Raw genomic sequence first — 16,599 nt, 5'->3', positions numbered from 1 at the left:
GATCGCCCGCCGTAGAATCCTGTTTGGCTGGCGGTCAGCAACACCACCCAGAGCTGCAGACTGGCTGTCCGACCTCTCGGAATCTCCCCAAATGGAGAAAATAAAATTTGCCATCCGAGGGTCAGACGACGGCTTCCACAGAACGTGGGAGCCATTCATGCAATTGTTCCGGGATCTGTTGGTGGCCAACGAACAAGAGGAAGAATAGTCGGGTGGCCAAGAATCAGGGAAAAATGGACGGGAATCGGGGGAAGGTAGCCGGGGGGGGGCTACCGGTTCGTTATGGGGGTTTGTTCTCATGGTTTTACGCTTATTTATTTTTCTTGTTAATTTATTGTTTTTGTATTGGAGGGGAGGGGTTACTGTTTTTCTCTGTTGTGATCAAATTTGTTGCTGAAAACTTGAATAAAAATTATTCCAAGAAAAAAAAAGGACAAAGCCGCAAGCGGCAGTCTGATGGCAAGCTAAGGCCCAAAACCAAATAGTAAATAAATGCCTATAAACATGTGCCTCGGCCATATTGGGGAATGTAAAATATGTATGCCGGTTAAAGGGGGCGGCCACAGTTGTTATTATGAAGATGCTTACCTGTAAATATACATGTTAATTTTTGAGTGTTTTTTTTTCTAATAATTTGTAATATGTTTGGATATAAAATATGAAAACTCAATAAAAAACATTTCCAAAAAAACCAAAAACCCTTGCTATGCCAGATACCCTATACTACACATAATTCCCCAGGGCCAGAGCAGGAGAATGGCTGGAATTCTCCGGCTGTTTGCTGGTGGCGGGATTCTCTGCCCCCCCCCCACCCCGCAGCGCAACCCCACCGACGGGTTTCCCAGCGGTGTGGGATGGCTTCAATGGGAAATCCCATTGACAGCGGCCGGAGCAGAGATTCCTGATGCCAGGGAATGATGCCCCACCAGGAAACACGCAGCTGGGAGGCCAGAGAATCCCGCCCTAATAATGTTTCATCCCATACAAATCAAACTTACATTTCTATCAAATACAATACTTTATATGAACTCAATGCCCTTCAGATGATTATATTAATCCAACATGCACTCTATTATAGCCCCAACAGATCTTAAAGTTTAATTTTACATCTTACCTTGCTTTTTTAAAATAAGTTTAGAGTACCCAATTCTTCTTTTCCGATTAAGGGGCAATTTAGCCTAACATATCCACCAACTCTGCACATCTTTGAGTTGTGGGGTGAGCTCCATGTAGACACGGGGAGAAGGTGCAAACTCCACACAGACAGTGACCCAGGTCAGGGATCGAACCAGGCTCCTCGGCGCTGTGAGGCAGCAGTGCTACATCTTACCTTGCTTAATAAAGCACCAGGGATTACACTTTATCTGCAAGATAGTACAGGTAATTCACAGCCTATTTTTATGATGTCATAGCAAATGCCTCGAGGCCACAGCAGCTTCTCCCCATGACATCACAAAGCTGTCTTCCATGGTCAAAATACAGACATCAGAATCAATTGTTACGATGCTGTACCAGATCCCTCAAACTTTATCTGCTTTGAGACCAGTCACTTTTTGTTTAAAGTTGACACAATTGGAGATCCAAGATATTCGTGAAGAGAATAGAACTACAAGATTCCAGTTTTTGAAAAAACAAAGTAAACTTTACTATACAAATTTGGAAAAGAAAAACAAATGACAATATCTATCTTATACTCGTAACATTGAGAATTAACACAAGGTAAATTTGAAAAAACAAGCATGTTGGTCAAACACCAAACTGCATAATAAATGGCAGATGCGACCAAGTCAGATTCCACAGATTTCCCAGCAGCCCACCCAGATGTCAGTGTTCACTTTGTGTTGCGCAATCTCGTCAGCTCGGTTTCCCTCAGGAGGAATGGCAAATCTTCATTCTTCCCTTTCGAAGACCTAGCCTCAGAATTTCCTCTGACTCGGACAGTCTTAAGAGCTGCTCACCTCCCAGGGTTTTAATCTCGTCTTCCCAGACCCCGTTCTCCCAGATTCCCGAGTCTGCACTCCAGCACCGACTCACGGGACACAAATCCAGCAATTCAAGCAGAACACCACTGCTTCAATGGGTTACCTTTCACCCACCCCCAACCCTTAAAAGCCTGCAGCACCGGGTCACCGACCTTTTCAGCTCTCCAGGGCTTCCCCAAGACCTCACTACCTGGAGCCTGCCAACACCGCTCCTCAAGTGTTAATAGCAGCATTTTGGCTACATGGAGCTTCTTCTTCTGCTCTTGCCTTTCTGACTAAAACTGGCTGACCCTTGAACTTCCCTTACAGTTTCCTCGCCCTCTTGTTCCTGAAAAACTGACTGTCCACATTAATAATAATCTTTATTATTGTCACAAGTAGGCTTACATGGACACAGCAATGAAGTTGCTGTGAAAATTCCCCCAGTCGCCACACTACTGCGCCTGTTGGAGCACAGAGAGGGAGAATTCAGAATGTCCAATTCACCTAACAAGCATATATTTCAGGACTTACACCAGCGTCATGGGACTGCCGGCTTTGGATAGATCAGTTGCATCAGTTTAACCAGTTAGGTAACAGGGAAGCTATGATCACATACAAGTGCCCCAGTCAAGTGATTTGAAAACCCAGTAGAGTGTAGATGTTGATTGCGATTTAGATTGTTTTAAAAATCCATGTCTAGATAATCTCTCATTGTGTTGCTCATGGACAAAAATAAAAGCACAATTTAGGTGTCCTATTCCTGCCTCTTCCTGTCTCTCTCCCCCCCCCCCCCCCCCCCGCATTACTCTGTCATACTTTCTCACAATGTTGTTTCTTTATTCATCTGTTCTCCATAACTCCTTTGTTCATCCTCCCTCTTTCTTGTGCTCAAGTGTAAAGACTTCCACAGTTGAAAAGTCCACAAGCGTATTCTCCTAAACAAGGTCATGTGATCTTGCTGTGAGCCAGTTAGAATCACAGTGACAATGATTGTGTAACGGTCTTACCGTTGGTTGAATTCAGATCATTGACACAGAATAGGAACTCTGTAAGTTATCGCAAGTTCTTTGTTCCTTCACGAGTGAAGCAATTTCTGTTGTGCCGTTTCACTGACATTCGGTTGACGCTGGTTACAAGCAGCATTGTGAAGCGGCACTGGTGTCTCACTCTACTGCTTGATACAGCAAGTAAAGCCTGGGGGGGGATGTCCTGACAGAAAGATGGCATTTTGACAATTTAAAATTTGGTTCAAATTCAGGTGACCAGACGAGGAAACCTTGTGGACATCCATAACATCCCAACTCTGCTGACCCTGGGAATAACAGCCTCCGTTCCATTCCTACCCCTCCCAAATATCTTGATCATTGCCAGCAGAGATAGTGAATCCAAAGGGAAAGAGGGAGAAGAAGGATACATGAAGATAACCAGGTGACAGCGATACAGATGGTATTCCCAAACTAATCTCTGATAAGTCAACTGGTGAATGGAGTACTCAGTGCAAAACTGAGCTGTGTGGATTAGCACGGTTAAAGCCCGGATGCTCCTAGAAATATAGTGTTCCAATTAGGCTCAGTGCTCCTACGCTATGGGGTGGGGAGGAGCAAAGTAACATCAGTCAGGAATCAAAACAGAGGCAGTCCTAGAGGAGTAGGGAAAGTGCAAGAGGTTACTTAAAAAATAAATTAGGAGAGTGGAGAGGGGGCATGAAAAAATACTGGTGGGTAAATAAAGGAAAATCCAAAGGTGTCTTATAGGTATTTTTATAAGTATATTAAAGGCAAGAGAGTGACCAAGGAAAAGGGACCCTTTAGGAACCAACATGGCAATCTGTGTGTGGAGCCATAAGACGTAGGGGATGTTTCAAATGAGTACTTTGCAGCTGTGTTCACCATGGAGAAGGAAGATGTAGGTATAGAAATCAGGGAGGGGACTGTGATGTACTTGAACCAATTAATATTGAGATGGTATTCACAGTTTTAGCAGACTTAAAAGTGAATAAATCCCCACGTCAGACGAGAAGCAGGGTCCCAGGTTCGATTCGCTGCAGGATCACTGCATGTGCGGAGTCTGCACGTTCTCCCCGTGTGTGCGTGGGTTTCCTCCGGGTGCTCCGGTTTCCTCCCACAGTCCAAAGACGTGCAGGTTAGGTGGATTGGCAATGATAAATTGCCCTTTTAAAAAAAAGTCAGATGAGAAGTATACCAGGCTATTGTGGGAGGGAAGGGGCGAGATTGCAGAGGCTCTAACAATTTTCAATTGCTCTCTGGCCACAGGACAGGTTCCAGAGGACTGGAGGACAACTAATGTGGTGTCAGTTTTCAATGAAGGGAGGTAGGGAGAAACCAGGAAATCACAGGCCAGTGAGGCTAACTCCAGTGGTTGGGAAACTATTGGAAAAATCTCTGAGGGACAGAATTAATCACCAATTGGTGAGGTAAGGATCAATGAAATATAGACAGCATGATTTTGTCAAAGGGAGATCATGTTTTACAAATTGGGTTGAATTTTTCCAGGAGGTGACTAGGTATGTAGGTGAGAGTCGTGCAGTTGACATGGTCCACATGGCCATCAGTAAGACTTTTGGCAAAGTTTCACATGGGAGACTGGTCAAGAAGGTCAGGGCCCATGGGCCAGTGGGATTTACACGATTTGCCAAATTGGAACCAAAATTGGCTTAGGTGGCAGGAAGCAGAGGGTGATGGTCAAGGCAAAAACAGAAAATACTGGACAATTGCAGCGAGTCTGACAGCATCTGTGGAGAGAGAAGGAAGCTAATGTTTTGAGTCTGGATGACTCTTTATCAAAGTTGGAGGGAAGGTGATTGCAAGTGTTGTTTTTATGACCGGAAGCCTGTTTCCTGTGGTGTTCTGCAGGAATCAGTGATGGGTCTCTTGCTGTTTAGTATACAAGAATAATCTGGACCGGAATGTAGGAGGTATGATCAGTAAGTTTGAAGGTGACACACAAATTGGTGGTGTGATAAATAGTGAGGAAGAAAGCCTTAAAGTACAACATGATATAGACACACTGGTTAGATTGGGAGAACAGTGGCAAATGGAATTTAACCCTGAAAAGTGTGATGTAATGTATTTTGGGAGGACTAACAATGAATGGTAGAACCCCAGAAAGTACAGAGGTTCAGAGCGACCTTGATGTGCATGTCCATAGATACCTGAAGACAGCAGGACAGGTAGATAAGGTGGTTAAGAAGGCATGTAGGATATTTACCTTTATTAACCAAGGCATAGAATATTTTTTATTAAATAAATTTAGAGTGCCCAATTCTTTTTTTCAAATTGAGGGTCAATTTAGCGTGGCCAATTAATCTACCCTGCACATCTTTTTGGGTTATGGGGATGAGACCCACGCAGTCACGGGGAGAATGTACAAACTCCACACAGACAGTGAATAGGGGCCGGTATTGAACCCGTGTCCTTGACACTGTGAGGCAACACTGCTAACCACTGCGCCACCGTGCTGCCCTAGAGGCATAGTATATAAGAGCAGGGAGGGACGGTTATGATGGAGTTGTGTAAAAGGCTGGTTATGCCACAGTTGGACTACTGTGTGCAGTTATGGTCACCACAGTATTGGAAGGAAGTGATTGCACTCGAGAGGGTGCAGAGGAGATTCAGCAGGATGTTGCCCAGGCTGGAGTGTTCCAGCTATCAAGAGAGACTGAATGGGCTGGAGATGTTTTCCTTAGAAGGCTGAGGTTGGGGACCTGATTAAGGTGTATAAAATCATGAGGGGCATAGATAGGGTGGATAGGAAGGAGCTTTTCCCCTTTGTGGAGGGGTCAAAAACGAGACGGCACAGATTTAAGGTAATAGGCAGGAGTTTATAGATGTGAGGAAAATGCTTTTCACCCAAAGGGTGTTGGGAATCTGGAACGCATGCCTGAAAGTGGCGGAAGCTTTTAATCTTTTAATCAGTATTTAGGTGAGGACTTGAAATGCTATAGCATAGAAGGCTACAGGCCACGTGCTGGAAAATGGGACTAGAGTAAATAGGTGCTTGATGGCCGGCGCGGACACGATGGATCAAAGGGCCTTTCCCTGCTGTAAAACTCTAGGACTCGTCCTTCTAATTGCTAACCTTTGCTGGAAAATTTTGAGTGTGATAGTGTTCATGTGTTTAGCAAAGGTTGGAATCTAGAAATTACTGTTGCCAACATGAGTGCTGAATGCTGAGTGCTCTTGTTTGTCTATACTAAATGAGCATTAGCTTGCTGATGCAAAGAAACATAGGAAAAGGAGTAGGCATTCAGTCTCTGGAGCCTGTTGCACCATTCAATTAGATTGTGACATGGTAGCACAGTGGTTAGCACTGTTGCTTCACAGTTCGATTCCTGGCTTGGGTCACTGTGCAGAGTCTGCACGTTCTTCCTGTGTCTGTGTGGGCTGGGCAGCACGGTAGCACAATGGTTAGCACAGTTGCTTCACAGCTCCAGAGTCCCAGGTTCAATTCCTGCCTTGGGTCACTGTCTGTGGGGAGTCTGCATGTTCTCCCCATGTCTGCGTGGGTTTCCTCCGGCTGCTCCGGTTTCCTCCCACGGTCCAAAGATGTGCAGGTTAGGTGGATTAGTTATGCTAAATTGCCCTTAGTATCCAAAAAAAAAGGTTAGGTGTGGTTACTGGGATAGGGTGGAGGTGTGGGCTTACTGTAGGGTGCTCTTTCCAAGGGCCGGTTCAGACTCGATGGGCCGAATGGCCTCCATCTGCACTGTAAATGCTATGACTGCGCTGCACCTCAATCCCATTTACACACCTTGGTTCTGCAACCCTCAATATCCCTTCCCATCAAAATGCTATCAATTTCAGTTTTCTAAATTTTAAATTGATCTCCCCACCCGTGACAGTCTTTTGAGGGGCGGTGGGGAAACAGTGCCAGATTTCCACCTTACTTTTCATGGGGTCAACTCTTCCATTAAAACAGTGGAAATGAGGGACACCGAACCCATGTGCATTCTTGGCATGTATCTCTTGATCTAAGAAATATGGGGAATTCAAATCTCCAGGCACCATTACAGTGATGAACTTTAGCTTGCCGCTTGAACCAACTGTTGATGCTATCCCACAATCTGAGGACGGAGCAATTTAAGCAACAGAGACAGCAGCCACGTCTGTACGACACAACAGGAGCCCCTGTCTTGCATAGTCACTGAAATTTTGACATGGCACCAAGCCAGAGACCTGGATAGGCAGAAGAAAAAGTCCCTTGATTTCTTTTTTATTTGTTTCTATAAAATGAAACCTTGCTAATTCACATGGTTCATATCTGCACAGAGTACTGTATTCACCAAATTGAGTAAGGAACATACAGGACACCGTGTAATTGTAATCCCACACAGTTAAATTGTTCTGTACTGGGACTTTTACTGTTCTCGGCGGGCTGATTAAGGGACTGTTGAGCAGGATTTCTTGGATAGCCCAAAAATTAACTCAAGACTTGGTAGCACGGTAACAAATAAAATTAACTGGCAGCACGGTAGCATTGTGGATAGCACAATCGCTTCACAGCTCCAGGGTCCCAGGTTCGATTCCGGCTTGGGTCACTGTCGTGCGGAGTCTGCACATCCTCCCCGTGTGTGCGTGGGTTTCCTCCGGGTGCTCCGGTTTCCTCCCACAGTCCAAAGATGTGCGGGTTAGGTGGATTGGCCATGATAAATTGCCCTTAGTGTCCAAAATTGCCCTTAGTGTTGTGTGGGGTTACTGGGTTATTGGGATAGGGTGGAGTTGTTGACCTTGGGTAGCATGCTCTTTCCAAGAGCCGGTGCAGATTCGATGGGCTGAATGGCCTCCTTCTGCACTGTAAATTCTATGAATTCTATGATACTATGATACATCCTCAAGGTGCTTCCAAATGCACCAGAGTTCATTATCTCTCCTGCCATTTCCAATGTGCAGCAATATGGGATTTGGCCTGTCTGTTAGTGTTGGCAAAACAAAATATCAGAAGGAGGATTTCAGAAAGAGTACCTTGTTATTTGTTTTCTTTGAAAGGATGCTTCCTATGAAGCTCGTCAGGTTGAGTGTCCATGAAAAGGTCAATCGATGTTTGAAGCTTGTCCTGGCAAATCGAAGCACCTTCTACCTCCAGCTCCAAGACAAGCACCCCAACCATGTCTTCAAGCTCTGGGAAGAACTTATTCACATCATTTATGCTGGACTGTCCATAACATTTAAAGATACCACTGTCAACCTCCCCCAGGCCTGCGTGTGTGACTCAAGGAGCTCCTCCACCTCAGTCATCAGCTCTGAGAAATTTATCTACGAGGCTCAGAAATCCTGCCGAAACATTCCCATCAATAGCAATGTCACGGGAAGTTCTAAAATAGGATTTTGGAAAAAGAACCAGCTCTTGGTTGGGAAAGAGATTCGTGATGGCACTGATGATGTTCACAGTACTGAATCTTCAGGAATCTCTCTCAGATCGCAGCCAACTTATGGAAAGAGCCGTGTCAAAGTTGTCAGGAAAGACTGGTAAGAACACCTTAGAATAAAAAGTTCCAGTTAAGAAAAAATTAGGCTTTTTGCTGGTATTTTTCTTCATGAGCCACTTAGAATCCGACAGTAAATTTCTGGCTGAGTTCAGATTCAAATTTAAGGTGAATGGTGGAAGATATAGGAGGGGATGTCAGAGTTAGATTCATTACCCAGAGAGTAGCGGGGGCATGGAATGCACTGCCTGTGGAAGTTGTTGAGTCGGAAACATTAGGGACCTTCATGCGGCTATTGGATAGGTACATGGATTATGGTAGAATAATGGAGTGTAGATTAATTTGTTCTTAAGGGCAGCACGGTAGCATTGTGGATAGCACAATTGCTTCACAGCTCCAGGGTCCAAGGTTCGATTCCGGCTTGGGTCACTGTCTATGTGGAGTCTGCACATCCTCCCCGTGTGTGCGTGGGTTTCCTCCGGGTCCTCCGGTTTCCTCCCACGGTCCAAAGATGTGCAGGTTGGGTGGATTGGCCATGATAAATTGCCCTTAGATTATCATAGAATTTTGGACACTATGATTAAACTAGGACAAAAGTTCGGCACAACATTGCGGCCCGAAAGGCCTGTTCTGTGCTGCATTTCTCATGGAATGCACTGCCTGTGGAAGTTGTTGAGTCGGAAACATTAGGGACCTTCATGCGGCTATTGGATAGGTACATGGATTATGGTAGAATAATGGAGTGTAGATTAATTTGTTCTTAAGGGCAGCACGGTAGCATTGTGGATAGCACAATTGCTTCACAGCTCCAGGGTCCAAGGTTCGATTCCGGCTTGGGTCACTGTCTATGTGGAGTCTGCACATCCTCCCCGTGTGTGCGTGGGTTTCCTCCGGGTCCTCCGGTTTCCTCCCACGGTCCAAAGATGTGCAGGTTGGGTGGATTGGCCATGATAAATTGCCCTTAGATTATCATAGAATTTTGGACACTATGATTAAACTAGGACAAAAGTTCGGCACAACATTGTGGCCCGAAAGGCCTGTTCTGTGCTGCATTTCTCTATGTTCTATGTTCAAATCCCCTGAAATGTAAAGTGGGCTATGACACCAATCGGGTGGTGAATAACATTGAGGTGTGGACCGAAGGAAGACTGATGAACGCCAGAGAAGAATATACGTGATGCCAATGGCCCTACGAAGGCTGTGGCGATAACGAGCGAACAAATGTTGGCACCACCCAGTGTTGTCCCGAGTCTCAGTTACAGATTCGGGTCTGGTGTGGATACCTTTCTGGATTCCGGTGGAGTCAGTCACTCCCCTAAGTGGTCAGAGTATTTTGTTGTTACAGCACTGCTTTTCGTGAACTTGCATGATAGCACCAGCCTGAAAATTATAACAACAGTATCAGATATGGGCTAGATACTTTTTTAAAAAAAATTTAGAGTACCCATTTATTTTTTCCAATTAAGGGGCAATTTAGCGTGGCCAATCCACCTACCCTGCACATCTTTGGGTTGTGGGGGTGTAACCCACGCAGACACAGGGAGAATGTGCAAACTCCGGACAGTGATCCAGGGTCGGGATTCGAACCCGGGTCCTCAGCGCCGTAGGCAGCAATGCTAACCACTGTGCCACCGTGCTGCCCTATGGGCTAGATACTTGATATGTTTTTCACTGTAATCCTTTAAATTGTTAGCGGTCTTACTTTCTTGCAATATGAAACGTACAGAGCAATCGGTAAAATAAGCCATTTAGTTTAACTGGTAGAACTTAGAGTAGCATAACAATACAAAACAAAGAGCATGCAATGCTACCCCAATTTAATGATTAATCTTAATTTATACAGAATAACCCCTTTGTGTTCTTCCCTACAGAGCTGGGGCAGAACCTCCTTTCTTCAGTGCTGTTTGTTGCAATCCTTTTATTCTTTTATGAGATCCAAGTGTGGCTGGCAAAACCAGCGTTTGTTGTCCATCTGTAATTGCCCTTGAAGTGGTGATGGTGAGCACTTCCTTGAACCGCTGCAATCTGGTGTAGGGATATCTACAGTGCTGTTAGGAAAGGAACTCCAGGTTTTAGGCCCAATTACATCGAAGCAAAGGCAAGATAGTTCCTGGTCAGGATGGTGGATGTCTTGGAAGGGAACTTGCAGGTGGTGGTTTTCCCATGCGCCAGCTGTCCTTGTTCTAGGTGGTAGTGGTTGCAGATTTGGAAGGCCCTGTCAAAGGAGACATGGTGGGCTGTTGCACTTCATCTTAGAGATGGTATAGATTGCTGCTACTGTGTGGCGGTGGAGGAGGGAGTAAATGTTGACAGTGGTGGTTAGAGTGCCGAACAAATGGGCTGCTTTGTCCTAGATGGTGTCAAGCTTCTGGAGTGCTGCTGGATTTCCAAAAGGCCTTTGATAAGGTGCCACGTCAAAGTTTATTTCAGAAAATGAAAGGTGATGGGGTGGGGGGTAACATAATAGCATGGAGAAAAGATTGGCTGGCTGGCAGAAGTCGGAGTAAGTATAAATGGTTCTTTTTCTTTTTGACAGTAATGTGCAGAGTCCCGCATGGGTCTGTCCTGGGGCCTCAACATTTTACAACTTATATCAACTTTGGTGAAGGGACCCAAGGCACATTAGCTAAATTGGCAGATAATTAAAAGATAGGTAGGGAAGTATGTTGTGAAGGAGACATAAGGAAGTGGATATGGATAGTTTGAGTGAGTGAACAAAAATGTGGCAGATGGAGTATAATATGGAAAAATGTGAAGTTCTTCACTTTGGCAGGAAGAATAAAAAAGCAGAGTATTATTTAAACAGAGATCAGTTGCAGAATTCAGAGGTGCAGAGAGATCCTGGTGTTCTCATGCATGAGTCACAAATAGTTTTCAAGTACAGCAAGTAATTAAGAAGGCTAATGGAATATTATTCATTATTACAAAATAAGGATTTTATGCTTCAGTTATACGGGACATTGGTGAAACTACATCCCCAAATACTGTGTGCAGTTTTGGTCTCCTTATTTAAGGATGTAAATTCATTGGAGGCAGTTCAGTGAAGGTTTAATCATAGAATCGTTACAGTGCAGAAGGAGGCCATTTGGCCCACCCAGTCTGCACTGGCCCTTGAAGAGAGCAACCTACTTAAGCCCACAACTCCACCCTATCCCCACAACCCAGTAACCCCACCCAACCTTTTGGACACTAAGGGGCAATTTAGCATGGCCAATCCACCTAATCTGTACATTTTGAACTGTGGGAGGAAACCGGAGCATCCGAGAGAAACCCACGCAGACACGGGAAGAAAGTACAACCCCCACACAGACAGTCACCCGATGCCAGAATTGAACCTGGGTCCCTGGAGCTGTGAGGCAGCAGTGCTAAAATCAGATTATGCTGAAATCTGAAACAAAAACAGAAAATACTGGACAGTCTCAGCAGGTCTGACAGATTCTGTGGCGAGAGAAGGGAGCCAACGTTTCAAGTCTGGATGACTCTTTGTTAAAGCTGATAAATAGTAGATTAATAGATTGATACCTGGAACGAGCGGACTGCCTTATGAGGATAGGTTGGACAGATTGGGCTTGTTTCCACTGAAGTTTAGAAGAGTGAGAAGTGACTTGATTGAAGTATGAAATGAAATGAAATGAAATGAAAATTGAAAATTGCTTATTGTCACAAGTAGGCTTCAAATGAAGTTACTGTGAAAAGCCCCTAGTCGCCACATTCCGGCGCCTGTTCGGGGAGGCTGGTACGGGAATTGAACCATGCTGCTGGCTTGCCTTGGTCTGCTTTCAAAGCCAACAATTTAGTCCAGTGCTAAACCAGTATATAAGATCCTGAACGGTCTTGACAAGGTCGCTGTGGAAAGGTATTTTCTCTTGTGGGTGACTCCAGAGTTGGGGCTTTAGAATTTGAGATTGCCTTTTTAGCCAGAGATGAGGAGAATTTTTTTCTCAAAGGGTTGTCCAACTTTGGAATACTCTGTCTCAGAAGCTGGTGGAGGCGGGATCATTGAATATTTTAAAGTCAGATGTAGATAGATTCTTGTTAGGCAAGGGAATCCACGGTTATCAAGGGTAGATGGGAATGCAGAATTAGAAGTACAGCTATGATCTTAATGAATGGTGAAGCAGGTCGGAGAGGTCAAATGGCTTACTTCTGCTCCTATTTCATGTGTTTGTATTTTGGGCTCCCCCATCATTGAGGAAATAGATGTTTATGGAGCTCTCTCTTCTGGTCAGTTGTTTAATTGTCCACCACCATTGACAACTGGATGTGCAGACCTTGATCTGGTCTGATGGTTGTAGGATTCCTTGTCTCTGCATATAACATGTTGCTTCTGCTGTTTGGCCTGTATGTAGTCCTGTGTTGTAGCTTCACCAGGTTGGCATCTCATTTTTAGGTATGCCTGGTGTTGCTCCTGACATGCTGTCCTGAACCAGCATTCTGACTTGATGTCATGATTGCGTGAGGCTGGGGTTACAGATTGTGGTTACAAAAAGTTTTCTTTAGCTGCTGTTGATGGCTCAGTGTCTCATGGACACCAGTTTTGAGCTGCTGATCTATTCTGAATCTATCCCATTTAGTTTGATGATCCTCGATGTGATGACGAGAGCCTCTATAAGGACTATGTAGTGGTCACTCTTTTTTTTTTTTTTTTTAAATTTAGTGTACCCAATCATTTTTCCAATTAAGGGGCAATTTAGAGTGGCCAATCCACCTAGCTTGCACCTTTTTGGGTTGTGGGGGCGAAACCCACGCAAACACGGGGAGAATGTGCAAACTCCACACGGACAGTGACCCAGAGCCGGGATCGAACCTGGGACCTCGGCGCCGTGAGGCAGCAGTGCTACTCACTGCGCCACCGTGCTGCCCCTGTAGTGGTCACTCTTAACCACTACCGTCATGAACAGATGCACCTGCAACAGGTATGTTGGTGAGGGTGAGATCAAGCAGGTCCTTCCTTCTTGTTGGTTCTCTCACCACCATCAGGAGGCCTAGCCTGGCAGATATGTCCCCTTCAGGACTCGGCAGGCTCAGTTGGTAGTGCTGTTGCCAGACTAGTGATAGGTACTCACGTTCTGCAATCAGAGTATATTCTGTGCCCTTGCTGCCCCAAGTGCTTCATCAAAATGATGCTCAACATGGAGAAGTACTGACTCATCATTTAAGGCCCGGCAATCAGCAGAAGGTTTTCTTGCACATGTTTGACATAATGCCACATGTCTTCATTGGATCTGGAGTCAATGTTGAGGACGCAAAGGGCAACTCCCTTCTGACTGTGTACCACTGCGCTGCCATCACTGATGGGATTTCAATGCTCATGAAAAAATGACAATGGAGTCTGCAACATTGGCTGTGTGATATTATTCAGTGAGAAGGTTGTAGCTTGACTAGTCGGCGGGAGAAGTCTCCCAGTTTTTGCCCAAATTACCAATTCATAAGGAGGACTTGGGAAGGGTTTGCCTTTGTCATTTCCGATACTGGGTGGTCAGTCCATTTTTTAAAAAAAACTTTTCAGCAGCGATTCGATTCGACAAAGTAGCTTGCTGGGCCTTTCAGAGGGACAGTCTAGAGTCAACCCCATTGCTGTGGGTCTGCGGTCATAGATATGCTAGACCGGTGACTTCCGGTTGCGGCTATGCGGAGCTAAGCCGCATGTTCGGCAGCTCCCGCTATTTAGGGACTTTTGGGCCGTTTCGAGGGGCCCAAACGGCGCTGTTTTTATGCATCCCGGTGGGGAAGGTGCCTGGAAGAACTTGCCCCACACTATATGGTGCTCACCCGGAGTGGGGCAAAGGAAAAGGCTGCAGCAACTCCCCCAAAAAAACGGGGGAAGGAAAATAAAATGGCGGCCGGCGCAACACCCGAGGACTGGTGGAAGTGGGCGCAGGAGCAACAGGCCTCGCTCCTACGTTGTTTTGCTGAGCTGAAGGCTGAGCTGCTGGACTCCATAAATGCAACTACGAACAAGCTGCTTGGGACCCAGGCGGCCCAGGAGGAGTCTATTCGGGAGTTGCAGCAGCAGGCCGCTGAGCGGGAGGAGGAGGCCGTGGTCCTCGTGGGGAAAGTGGAGTTGCACGAGGCACTTCACAAAAAGTGGCAAGACCGCTTGGAGGAGCTGGACGTTCGCACGAGGCGAAAGAATCTGAGGATCCTGGGCCTGGCGGAGGGGCTGGAGGGGTCGGATCTCCCGGCGTATGTGACCATGATGTTGAGCTCGTTGATGGGAGTGGGGTCCTTCCATTTGCCCCTGGAGCTTGAGGGAGCGCACAGAGTGATGGCCAGGAGGCCCAAGGCAGGTGAGCCCCCGAGGGCGGTGCTGGTGCGGTTCCACCGATTCAATGACCGGGAGTGTGTGCTGCGCTGGGCCAAGAAAGAGAGGAGCAGTAAATGGGAGAATTCGGTAGTGAGGATCTACCAGGACTGGAGTGCGGAGGTGGCTAAGCGGCGGGCCGGGTTCAACCGGACGAAGGCGGTGCTTCATGCCAAGCAGGTTAGGTTTGGAATGCTGCAGCCTGCGCGCCTGTGGGTGACATACAAGGACCGGCACCACTACTTCGAGTCCCCGGAGGAGGCGTGGGCCTTTGTACAGGCGGAGAAGCTGGACTTGAACTAGGGCCTGGGGACATACTTTGGCCGTCGTTGTTTCCGCTGTGGCTGTTTTGTTCCAACTGTTTCAACTTTTTTTAACTATGACATGTGTGTTATGTATGCTGGTTTTCAGTTTGCTCTGTGTACGGGTGGGTTTGTTTGTTGGGCATGGTTGTGGGTTAGGTGGGGAGTGTTGGGGGTTTGTGTTTTATATGTTCTCTTCTGTACGGGGCTGGGGATTGAGGTGAAACTGGATTTTGGGGATCTGCATCATTTTGGGGATCTGGTTTCCCGCGCTGTGGGGCAGGGGGGGGTGGAGCTTGCAGTGGGGGCGGAGCTTGCAGTGGGGGCGGGGCCTCTACGGGTCTTCTTTCCCGCGCTGCAGCAATGCCAAGGAGGTGTGGCAAGAGGGGGATGACCCCCATGCCGGGAGGGGATAGGTTTTGGCGGGAGCTGCCGGGGTCAGCAGAAGTCAGCTGACTCACGGAAGTATCATGGAGGGTGCATCGCGGCTAGGAGGGGTCCTAGCCTGGGGGGGGTGGGGGGATACCGGGTTGCTGCTGGAATGACTAGGAAGGAGCCGATGGGGGCCAGGGGGGAAGAGGAGAGGCGTTATCGCCATGGGGAACGGGTCGAGCGGGGTGTGCTGGCCTGGGGCGAACATCTGCTAAGCTACGGCTAGTCGGCGGGGGAGGGGGGCGGGTTGCCCTCTGATCCGGCTGATTACCTGGAACTTGAGGGGGCTGAACGGGCCGGTTAAGAGAACCAGGGTGTTTTCTCATCTAAAGGGGTTGAAGGCGGACGTGGCTATGCTCCAGGAGACCCACCTGAAGGTGGCAGACCAGGTTCGTCTGAGGAAGGGGTGGGTGGGGCAGGTTTATCATTCAGGATTGGACGCGAAGAACCGGGGGGTGGCGATTCTGGTGGGGAAGAGGGTGGCGTTTGAGGCGGCTGAGGTGGTGTCGGACAAGGTGGGCAGATATATCATGGCGAAGGGTAGGCTGCAGGGAGAGAAGGTGGTGCTGGTGAACGTATATGCCCCGAATTGGGATGATGCTGGCTTCATGAGGCGATTGTTGGGCCGCATCCCGGACCTGGAGGCAGGGGGCCTGATCATGGGGGGAGATTTTAACACAGTGCTGGATCCCCCACTGGACCGGTCCAGTTCAAGGACGGGTAGGAGACCGGCGGCGGCCAAAGTGCTGAGGGGATACATGGACCAGATGGGAGGGGTGGATCCCTGGAGGTTTGGGAGGCCGAGAGCGCGGGAGTATTCCTTTTTCTCTCACGTCCATAGGGTTTATTCCCGGATAGACTTTTTTGTCCTGAGCAGGGGATTGATTCCGAGGGTGCAGGATGCCGAGTACTCGGCCATAGCGATTTCGGACCATGCCCCGCACTGGGTTGATCTGGAGATGGGAGAGGCGCGGGACCAGCGCCCGCTCTGGCGCCTGGATGTGGGGATGCTGGCAGAGGAGGAGGTGTGTAGGAGGGTCCGGGGAAGTATTGAGGGGTATCTTGATACCAACGACACGGGGGAGGTCCAGGTGGGGATGGTCTGGGAGGCTCTGAAAGCAGTGATCCGGGGGGAGCTGATCTCCATCCGGGCCC

At 47.4% G+C, this 16,599-nt stretch overlaps 1 protein-coding gene across 1 annotated transcript in view; it reads left to right on the top strand.

Moving 5' to 3' along the window:
* LOC119973804 (protein FAM71F2-like) overlaps positions 1-16,599 on the top strand; it is a 40,846-nt gene that overhangs the window by 14,926 nt on the left and 9,321 nt on the right. Inside the window, exons 2-3 of the mRNA XM_038812227.1 lie at positions 3,223-3,392; positions 7,970-8,449. Of these exons, the coding sequence (XP_038668155.1) occupies positions 3,223-3,392; positions 7,970-8,449 (650 nt within the window). The remainder of the gene's footprint in view (positions 1-3,222; positions 3,393-7,969; positions 8,450-16,599) is intronic.

The sequence above is a fragment of the Scyliorhinus canicula genome, chromosome 11, assembly GCF_902713615.1.
Source record: "Scyliorhinus canicula chromosome 11, sScyCan1.1, whole genome shotgun sequence".
In the NCBI taxonomy this organism is placed as follows: domain Eukaryota; kingdom Metazoa; phylum Chordata; class Chondrichthyes; order Carcharhiniformes; family Scyliorhinidae; genus Scyliorhinus; species Scyliorhinus canicula.
This window is presented reverse-complemented; position numbering and strand designations above follow the sequence as displayed.